Source organism: Carlito syrichta, unplaced genomic scaffold, assembly GCF_000164805.1.
Source record: "Carlito syrichta isolate Samal-C Ts95f unplaced genomic scaffold, Tarsius_syrichta-2.0.1 Scaffold113548, whole genome shotgun sequence".
NCBI classification, from domain to species: domain Eukaryota; kingdom Metazoa; phylum Chordata; class Mammalia; order Primates; family Tarsiidae; genus Carlito; species Carlito syrichta.
This window is the reverse complement of record NW_007057644.1, coordinates 12,637-23,725: the sequence shown is the minus strand read 5'-3', so window position 1 is coordinate 23,725 and position 11,089 is coordinate 12,637. Positions and strand designations below refer to the sequence as shown.

The 11,089-nt window shown below is 42.9% G+C and overlaps 1 protein-coding gene across 1 annotated transcript in view; it reads right to left on the bottom strand.

The window, feature by feature from the left end:
* TBC1D31 (TBC1 domain family member 31) overlaps nucleotides 1–11,089 on the bottom strand; it is a 76,028-nt gene that overhangs the window by 60,441 nt on the left and 4,498 nt on the right. The window contains exons 4-5 of the mRNA XM_021719085.1: nucleotides 3,429–3,580; nucleotides 490–649 (exon numbers count right to left, since the gene is read on the bottom strand). Of these exons, the coding sequence (XP_021574760.1) occupies nucleotides 490–649; nucleotides 3,429–3,580 (312 nt within the window). The remainder of the gene's footprint in view (nucleotides 1–489; nucleotides 650–3,428; nucleotides 3,581–11,089) is intronic.

Here is an 11,089-nt window from a genome sequence, read left to right as displayed (position 1 = left end):
CCCCCGCCCCACCCATGGGACGCCTTCTGCCATGCTATGGCACCACACAAAGGCCCTCACCAGATGCCAGCCCCTTGATCTTGGACATCATGGCCTCCAGAGCCATAAGAAACACACTCCTGTTGTTTATGAATGACCCAGTCTATGGTATCCTATCACAGCAGCAGAAAGCAAACCGAGATGGTGCCTAGCTTTTACCTCCGCACAGGCTATCAGAAGCAAGGAGGGCAGAGGATCTGTCTTTCCACGGCTTACTCAGAGCGAGGACCAGCCCTGCTGTCCCCATGCAAAACCATGACTCTTCGCGACGCTCCCCACAGTCTGCCCGTTTTCAGCAAGTGCTGCCGCTGACATTTGGGGAGCGGAAGGAGAGTGTGTGAGTCGTAAGGGGGGTGGAGGGGCAGGAGGGAAGCGAGTCAGAGCCAGTGAAGTTCAGAGAAGGCCGTGACCTTCCTCCAAAGGACAATGCTCTACATTTATGTTACTAACCTGATTAGAACCAGCATCAAAACTGTCAGGAAGAAATTCTAGATGGCGGATGGCTCGGACTTTGGTAGGCATCTGGATAATTCTAAAGAGCTGTTTAGCCTCCAAGCACCACAAATGAAGATGACTGGATTTGCCGCCGGCAGCCAGGATCCGGCCATCTCTGTATGATACAAAAGTGAGGAAGTAAGGTAGGTGGGATGTTTACACAGCACTGCCCAACAGAACTTTCTGTGATGAGACAGACGTGCTACCTCCACGCTGGTCAGTGTCTCGCTAGCCATGTGTGCCTACTGAGCACATGATGTGAGTTCAGCGCTACTGAGGACACTAATTTTACATTTTATTAATTTAAATAGTTACACAGACAGCTTCAGTTTATAGGACACATTTTTCACCTACTTTGCTAAGGCACCAGCTTAATAACCATCTGAGGACTTGACTAGAGGCTTTCTGCATAACCTCAAAGTCACTAACCACTATCCAACTATAGATATTTCACATACAGAATCTGCAGTGCCTCGTTATATGAACAAACAAAAAGCCCACACTTCTTTCCTGTTCAGAGAGCTACTTTACAGAGAGCAAGCTATTTTGACTTGTAAGGCTGTTGCTCGTTCATTCAACAAGGACTCGGAAAGTGTCTACTATAAGCCAGATATTATTCCAGAAGCCAGGGACACAACAGTGAACAAGTCAGGTCACCCTGCTCTCACAGGACTTGCAGTCTGGAGGAAGGCCAACAAACAAAGGAATGTGGCCCCAGCTGGTGGCAGTTCTGTGCAGAATCGTAAGCTGAGGTGAGCAATGCTGGGAGACAGGAAGAGCTGCCACCTCAGGCCAGGAACGGCCAGTCTTGGGGTGACGTGGAGGGAGAAGTCTACGCTGGCCAGTGTTCCAGACAGCCAGTACCCAAGTGCTGAAAAAGGAGGGCAGTCTGTCCACAAGGGCAGAAAGTGGCCACACTCTGGAAGTGCACTGCTCTGCTCAAGTGTGGCTGGCGCAGAGAAGCTGAAGAAAGCAAGATGAGGAACGGAGGGAGGACTAGGTGAGGTCCCAAGGGATGCTGCGGGGAGGGGCTGGATTTTACTCCAGGTGCAGAAGGGGGATAAACAGAAAAGTGACATGATCTGACTTCATGATTTCCAAGGAGACACCGACCTTCAGGAATGAGATTGAAGACATGGAAACCAGTAAGGAGGCCAGTAGGGTAGTCTGAAAGAGACTAGGTCGCTTAGACTAGGGTAATACCTGTGGCAACAAACAAAAAAACTAATAAATTCAGTAAATAGCCCAGCAGAGTTGATGGGATTCACTGAGAATGAGGAGAGGAATTAACATCTATTTCCTAGCTCTTTCCACTGAAAAAGCCCAGAAACAGCGACCTGCCCCATCACAACGAGTAGCCTGGCATCCAGGTTAGGCCATCTTGTAATGCCATTTCCCATGAAAAAGAACCCGGACTCTTTGCAAAAGAAATGGCTCACTGCAGGCTTGGGGCAGGAAACATACAAGATAAACATGGAATATCCTCTTTCCAGTAGGCAAGAACACTACCAGTGAGAGTCAGGTATGGTAGCTCACACCTGTCATTCCAGGACTTTAGAAAGCCAACATGAGAGGATCACCAGAGCCCACGGGTTTGAGACCAGCCTGGGTAACAAGGCCAGACCTTTCTCCACAATAAATTAAAAACTACACACTTGTAGTTCCAGCTATTTGGAAGGGTGAGGCAGAAGGATCGCCTGAACCCCTGTACTCCAGCCTGGGCAACAGTGAAACTCCAACTCAAAAAAAAGAAAAGAAAAGAAAGAAAGCAAGCTATCGGAGACAAGAGGAGTCACAGCAAGAGGGCTCCAATGCCAACGTGAAGAGGGCACTCCTGAGATGAGGGAACAGGCACATCTCTGAGAATCCTAACCGCAACACATCAAAACACGTCCACGAGGCCAAATCCTTGAGCTTACAAAGATGAAAGGAAAAACCTTCACGGGCCACCTTTGAAAGGAGCCAAGAAACTGATTCATTACTCTGAAAACTGGTTAAGAAAAAAGAGAGGAAAATCAAGTGCTTGGCCTGCCTGTCCTTTACAAACTGTATGCCAAAGTAACCACTGGAGGCACCGAGGACGTCTCTTTCTACAAAAGGTTTCTAGTCAGTCAGTGAAGAAGGAAAGACAGAACAGCACCACTATGCTGCCTTCTAGCGTAATGCTGGGTCTAGGGAATGGTCAGCGACGGCTTCTAGCATCACAAGGATGTGGTCCACATGGCTCCCAATGGACAGGCACAAACTACACAGTGTCCTCTTGACCTTGAATCAGACCAAGCCTCTAACTTTAGAAGACACAGATATATCAATCCAACACCCATGAAGACAAAGAGCAAAATCCAGAATGCAGAAAACGCCACAGGAGGAATGACCTCCAATTTATAGATTTTTAAAAATCACAGGAAAAAAGGAACACTGGGATACACCAACAAAATACAGCGTGTGAACCAAGTTCTACTCCTGATTTGAACAGTGTCTGGCTAAATGACAGTAGCAAGAGACTCTTGTTAATGCTGAAAAGACTGGCAACACTATGGCCATGTTATGCCCCAAGACACACACGGAAAAGCTCACGGGCGAAATGACATGCTTGGCCTTGCTTCAGCACATGCAGTGGAGAAGCAGCTGGGCTACAGGTGACTCAGGTGTGGCCGCAAGCTGGTGCCTGTTGTAGCTGATGAGAACACCTAGGGCTCATGAATGCTGCTGCTTTTCTGTATATTTGAAATTTTGCACAATAAAGTTAACAACAGGTCTGCAGACCATATTGATATTGAAGGAAACCTCTTCTCATATGACAAGATCCCGAATAAAAACTAAATGAAAATTTGTAATTTTTTTGCCAGAAATTAAATGTCTTAAATATTCTCAGTGCCTTAAAATGCACATACCTGGTCACAGCAAATACTCTGTAGGATATACTAGAGCTTTCAGGGGGAGCTGGCAATTGATATTTGCAGAACAGTGTATCACATTCCCAGGCAAAGATAGAGCTGTCCTTAAAACAGCTGAGGATGGTATTACTCAATGGTAGGAAGAAAACCTAGAGAGGAACATAAGTTAGTTTTCAAATGAGGTTCAGAGAGCCCGCCTCAAATTTAAAATTATGAGAATAGTCAATTTTTAAAATTCAAACGATCTTTTCTTAAAGTAGAGAAAAATACACATAATTCATGACAAGTGGTAATACTAATATGTAATAAAGTAGGACAAAGCAGAAAGAAATTCGCCATTTAAATAATTTAAATATCTCTTCAAATAAAAAATAGGTACTATAATGACTAAGCAAATCACAAAATTCTAAATAACAATTTTAGAAAGTTCACTTTATGTTAAGAGTTCAATGAAAATGAGATATCATCCTGCATACCAAACTTACTTTAAAAAGAATGTGCACACATGCACACACAAATCACGTACATACGCACGCTAACAGAACCCTAACAGATATCTTCACATACCCTCCACCAATACCAACACTGAGTCAGATACCAGCTACTAACAAATGCTGGCGAGTGGCTAGGCAAGGGCGCCACCGGGCGCTGCTGCTGGGAGGAGAAGTCGGGCCCCAGGCAGAACGTCTCAGCAGCCTTAAAACACACATCTCTGCCAAACTAGTCAGTTTGCCCTTGAAAGTCCCTTGGGCGTGTCTGGCAAACTGTTTTAAGAGAAATGTATGTCAAGCATTCTTTACAAGAGAAAAATGTCAGAAACGCATATACAGAGAGCCCTATCTTGTCAGACTCCGTTTATTTAATGGACCACGGAGTGAGAATGATGGCCAAGGTGAAAATGCTATCGTTTTATTCTTCTAATTTCCATTTTTCTATTTCATAATCACTAAACAATGCTTCCTTTTGATAACGTAAAACTCTAACTGAAATGGACCAACATTTTCTCATAAAAGCTTCAACAGCCTCAAACAGAATTTTGCGCCCCACACACACATATATAACGTCCTGTAGAACATACTCGCTAGTTCCAATAATCTATAATAAAAAATGCCAACTCAACTACATCACACACTGGCAGATCAGACAAGGGCTGGGTCCAGCGCCTCACTTCTGTCCTTGGCTCACTTTGCCAAAGTCAATCTTTGGTATCCCTTTTATACTCCCAGCAGAGTCACTGTATTAGGAAGATTTATAATATGAAAGCCTTGTAGACAGAATCTGCAACGAATTCATTATAGTCTGAAATGAATGCATTAAAACACTGCTTCAAACCCGATGTCAAAAAGTGACTTAAGAAAATTCTTATTATAATTAGCAGTCATTTTCTGGAAAAGTAACAAAGTTTATTTCTACTGGGAGAAGCAAAAGCTTAAAAGTTAATGAGTATCAACTGCTATTTTAGGGGAATAGCTGTGATAGATTATTGCCTGCATGATTATTCATTACTAGATCTGTGATTTTAATTGCCAGGTTTTAATCATTATAAAATTGTTCCTAATGAACCATGCCATTATTATTTAGATAGTGCCATCTCTTGACAAACAAAAACCTTAGGAAAGACTTCAAAAACTTTAACAAAATGCACTTCTTAGGGGTTAGGTTCACAAATGGGGCAGTAGTTTTTTCATGTAGAATATGAAAATCCTAAGCTTTCCAATTCAATTTTAGGAGGTATATGACCTCTTTTCAGGTATAGAGTTCAGGATAGTAATATTAGCAAGTTAAAGTCAAATGCATAATTTAGCATCAATTTAGTGAGTATACACTGTAGATAGAGACTGAACTGACTTCAGTAACACACTCTTTATTAAATCTTTTCCCGTATCCAGAAGAAAGCCCCTTCTGATTCTTAATGAACCACAAAAATCACAAATCTCAGGATTTATTCCAAAATCCCTAACTAAAGAGCTAAATATAGCCGGGCTGGGTGGCTCAGCCTGTAATCCCGCGCCTTTGGGAGGCTGAGGTGAGTGGATTGCCTGAGCCCGCGGGTTCAAGACCCGCCTGGGCAACTTGGCGAGACCTCATCTCTACAATAAATCAAAAATTAGCCGGGCACGGTAGCGTGCGCCTGTAGTTCCGGCTACCTGGAAGGCTGAGGCGGAAGGATCGCCGGAGCCCAGCAGGTCGAGGCTGTGGTGGCCAGGAGCGGCCACTGCACTCCAGTGTGGGCGACAGAGTGAGACTCCAACTCAAAAAAAAAAAAAAAAAAAAAAAAAAGAGCTAAATATCCTACCTCCAAGCATCAACAAAAGAATCAAAACTTACTGAATTGAAGAGGTGTAACCGGCTTACCTGAGAAGCAGTATGGTATAATAAAATGCCTTTGAATAAAGACAGGCTTGGATTTGAGCTGCAACTCTTTTCTAAACTACGTGACACTGAACAAGTTACTTAATGTTTCTGAACTTCAGTCTCCCCCTTATAAAACGGGGACAATAGTATCTGCCTTTCAGGATTATTCAAGCTTAAACATAATTATATAATGCTAGGTTAGAAGGTACTCAACAATTAGTATCTATAACTATTCATTACCATTATTACTGCATAAAAAATTCCATGGAAATAACTTAGAGAGGTAGGCTCTTTAAAAAATATTTTGAAATCAAAGACCAATAGTTCCTTATCGGAAACCTTGAGATCAGATGAGTTTCAGAACTCAGAATTATTTCCAGTTCTAGAAAAGTAATATTACACATATTCTACAACACTATGCTTACATCCCATACTTAAATATATTAAAATTCCAGCCTCATGCCAATTTAGTTCAGATTTTGCTGCCAAATAAATTGAGGTCAGATCACATTTTATGAATTATTTAAACACACTTGGATTTCTGAATAGTTAGCAAGAGATTGTGCACCTATATAATTAAAAAGAAAAATTAGGCTGGGCTTGGTGGCTCAGCCTGTAATCCCAGCACTTTGGGAGGCCGAGGCAAGCAACCTGGGAGGCAAGCAAGTTTGAGACCAGTCTGGACAACTTGGCCAGACCTCGTCTCTTCAATAAATAAAAAATTAGCCTGGCATGGTAGCACGCCTGTAGTGCCAGCTACTTGGAAGGCTAAGGTGGAAGGATTGCTGGAGCCCAACAGGTTAACGCTGGAGTAGCCATGAGTGTACCACGGCCCTCCAGCCTGGGCGACAGAGTGAGACTTCAAATCAAAAGAAAAAAGAAAAACTAGAGTTTTTTTACAGTTTTTTAAGCATACATACAGTTGCACTGACACGATCCTATAATAACAATAAGAGAAACAGCAGCAGCCGCGCCTTCACCGAGCCCTCACCGTACAGCCAGCGCTGCCTCGTGCTTTGCACATTTGACCACATTCAGTGCTGGAACCAACCCAGAGGCAGGGCTACAGGCTGAGTAGCTCTGATCCGAAATGCCTGGGACTAGAAATGTTTTGGAATTTTTTAGACTTTGGAATATTTGCTTTATTTTTACTAGTTCGAGTATCCCTAATCCAAAAATCTGAAATCTAAAATGCTCCGATGAGTATCTTCTTTCAGCATGATATTTGAGCACCACATCGGCATTCAAAATGTTTCAAATGTTGTAACATTTGGGATTTTCAAATTAGGGTTGTGCGACCTGTATGCACCGTATTACAGCTTTATTTTCCATATAAGGTAAACAGCTTGTCAAAAATGCTAACAGGAATCTACTCAAGCCTTTAGACTAGTGTATAAGAGATGCAGGGAAGGCCAGGCATGGTGGTTCATGCCTATAATCCCAGCACTTTGGGAGGTGAAGTCAAGAGGACTGCCTGAGCCCAGGTGTTCAAGACCAGCCTATGCAACTTGGCAAGACCGTATTTCTACAATAAATAAATTTTTAAAATTAGCCAGGCATGGTGGTACACACCTGTAGTTCCAGTTACTTGGAAGGTTGAGGCAGAAGGATTGCCTGAACCCAGCAGGTCGAGACTATAGTAGGTGTGATTGTGCCACTGCACTCCAGCCTGGGCAACAGAGTGAGATTTCGACTCAAAAAAAAAAAAAAAAAAAAAAGAAATGCAAAGGACAGAAATATAAGTTAAACAATAATAATGAAACAGCAAGACAAATCCAGAATGTGGGGCGTTTTCCAAGACAACTGGACTCCCCCTAAAATTTGATGTCGCTTAAAAAAAAAAAAAGCATAAGCCAGGTACGGTGGCTCTTGCCTATAATCCCAGCTCTTTGGGAGGTCAAGATGAGAGGACTGCCTGAGCCTGCGGGTTCAAGATCAGTTTAAAAGTTTGGGCAACTTGGCGAGACCTCATCTCTACAATAAGTAAAAATGTTAGTCGGGCATGGTGGTGTGTACCTGTCGTTACAGCTATGGGGAAGGATGAGGGGGACGGATCCCCTGAGCCCAGCAGGTTTAGGCTGTGGTGGCTGTGGGCGTGCCACTGCACTCCAGCCAGGGTGACACTCCAACTCACAAAACAAAACAAAACAAACAAAAAAAGCAGGCAACTCCCTAGGGTTCCCTCCTGCTGTGAGCTTTTCTGTCCTTTTAACAAATCCTGCTTTCAAAAAAAAGGTGAGAGATTATTTTAGATTTAAAAAGCCATCATAACACGAGCTCCACAGCAAAAGACCCAAAGTAAGTTACTGAAGGATCTCATTGTGTCATCTAAATAAATAGGTAAAAGTTCTACTTAAAATACAGAATCAGAATCTAGGATAAACATAGAGGCTTAGTAAGAATTTGAGGCCGGGCTCAGTGGTTCAGCCTGTAATCCTAGCACTTGGGAGGCTGAGGTAAGTGAATTGCCTGAGCCCATGGGTTCGGGACCAGCCTGGGCAACATGGTGAGACCTCGTCTCTACAATAAATAAAAAATGTGCTGGGCATGGTAGCACGCGCCTGTAGTTTCGGCTATTTGGAAGGCTGAGGTGGAAGGATCGCTGGAGCCTAGTGGGTCGATGCTGGGGTGGCTGTGATTGTGCCACTGCACGCCAGCCTGGGTGACGGAGTGAGACTCCAACTCAAAAAAAAAAAAAAAGACTTTGCAAAGAATTAATGTTTTATTTTAATACAAGGTGACAGCTATTTCCTGTTGTCAAATGTGAGAGCAGGGAGTGGCAAGCATCCGGCCTACCTCAAACTTTTATACCACCCAAGAGCCAAGAATGGTTTTCTTTTTTCTTTTTCTTTTTTTTTTTTTTGAGTTGGAGTTTCACTCCGTCGTCCAGACAGGAGTGCAGTGGCCGCTCCCGGCCACCGCAGCCTCGACCTGCTGGGCTCCGGCGATCCTTCCGCCTCAGCCTTCCAAGTAGCTGGAACTACTGGCGCGCGTTACCACGCCCGCCTAATTTTTTTGATTTATTGTAGAGACAAGGTCTCGCGAAGTTGCCCAGGCAGGTCTCGAACCCGCGGGCTCAGGCAATCCACTCACCTCAGCCTCCCAAAGGCGCGGGATTACAGGTTGAGTCACCGAGCCCAGCTAGTTTTCACTTTTTTTTTTTTTTATTGACATGGGGCCTCCCTATGTTGCCTGGACTGGTCTTGAACTCCTGGATCAAGGGATCCTGCTGCCTCAGCCCCAAGTAGATGGGATTACAGGTGCTCCCCATTGTGCCCTGCTTTAATTGGTTACATTTGAAATGGCAATATAATTTTGTTCTTGGCTTGCAAAGCCAAAAATATTTACTAATCGGTCCTTTAAGAAAAGGTTTGCGATAACTTATATACTACAGTGTTCTGTTATTTTAGAACAATATACTGATGTGTATACATCACACTATACATACATTTTCTACATTTAATTTTACTCTTATTTTATTTAATTTTATTTTGAGTCTGAGTCTCGCTCTGTCACCCAGCCTGGAATGTAGTGACTCGCTCACAGACAATGCAGCCTCAACCTGCTAGGCTCATGCGATCCTTCCACCTCAGCCTTCCAAGTAACTGGAATGACAGGTACACACCACCACGCCTGGTTAATTTTTTGATTTATCATAGAGACAAGGTCTCACCAAGTTCCCCAGGCTGGTCTCGAACCCCTGGACTCAGGCAATTCTCTCACCACGGCCTCCCAAAGTGCTGGGATTATAGGCTTGAGTCACCGCACCTGGGTTTAATTTTATTCTTATACTACATTTGGAGTTCTATTTTTTTAAACAAAAATGTCTAAATGACCAAACAAGGTTAGCACTGGCAACTATCCAGTGTATACTCATTTTAATTTCATAGCAAAAAGAACAGATGGCTTTCGTGTCATTGTTTCATAACTCTGTTTTCATTGTGGGTTCAACTCCCAATGTTCTCTTCTCTGGAATTTAAAATTCAAAATTTAAGTACTAAAGTAATTGAAGAAAAGACCTACTAAGACATTTACCCAAATCTCTAATGAATAAGCTGGATACAACTTTTATTTCTTTTTAATTATTAATAGCACACTAAAGGACTCTGGGATTTCCATGGAGACTACAAAATAAATTTTTGGTTGACATGCATTGCTAGCTGCTCATGTTAATAACCCAGAAATGAAAAAGCAACTCTGCATACACAATATAACCTGAAGCAAAATAATTAATCACATGGGAGACTCAGATACCCCTGAAAATAGTACTGAGTTAATCAAACAGAAAGAAAAAACTTGAAAGCAAAAGAAATGGGTTTTTTAAAAAGGTGGTATATTTATGCAATGGAATTCTAATCAGCAATAAGAAAGAGCATACTATGATAAATATAATATGGACGGATCTCAAAAACATGCTGGGTGAAAAAGCGTTAAGTAAACTACTACTGAAAGTTCTATTTATATAGAGTTTTACAACAGGCGACACTAATCTATGGTGAAAAAATGTCAGAGTAGCGCTTATCCAGACAGTGATACTCTAGAACTTCCTGGGATGATGGTAATGATAGGTCCACACAAGTAACACAAGTGTCTGTATTTGTTAAGCTTAACAAATGAAATGACTAATACACTCCATTACATATACATTTTATATCAACAAATATTGATCCTCAGTCAATTAAATGCAGGCAGGCTTAAGTGTTTATAGGAAAGTACACTGATGTCTGCAGTTTACTTTAAAACACACACAAATAGAGAATGAATGAAGAGAGGGACATAAAGATGGACAGACCCACAGCACAGTAAAGTAACATGTAACATACAGTATAGTAACATGTTCATGGTAGAGTCAGATGGTAAGGGCAGCTGTGTTCACCTGAAATTCTTACAAATCTACTGCATGCTAGGCATGGAGACTCACGCTTGTAATCCCAAGACTTTGGGAGGTGGAGGTGACAGGACTGCCTGAGACCAAGGTTCGAGATAAGCCCGGGCAACTTAGCAAGACCTTATCTCTACAAGAAATCAAAAAAATTAGCCAGGCATGATGGTACCCACCTGTAGTTCCAGCTATTTGGAAGGCTGAGACAAAAGGATCACCTCAGCCCAGCAGATCGAGGCTGCAGTGGCTGTGAGCGTGCCACTGAGCTCCAGTCTGGGCAACAGAGTGAGACTCCATCTCAAACAAACAAAACAAAAAACAAATCTAGCCAGGTTCGGTGGCTCAGCCTGTAATCCCAGCACTTTGGGAGGCTGAGGTCAGTGGATTGCCTGAGCCCACGGGTTCGAGACCCGCCTGGGCA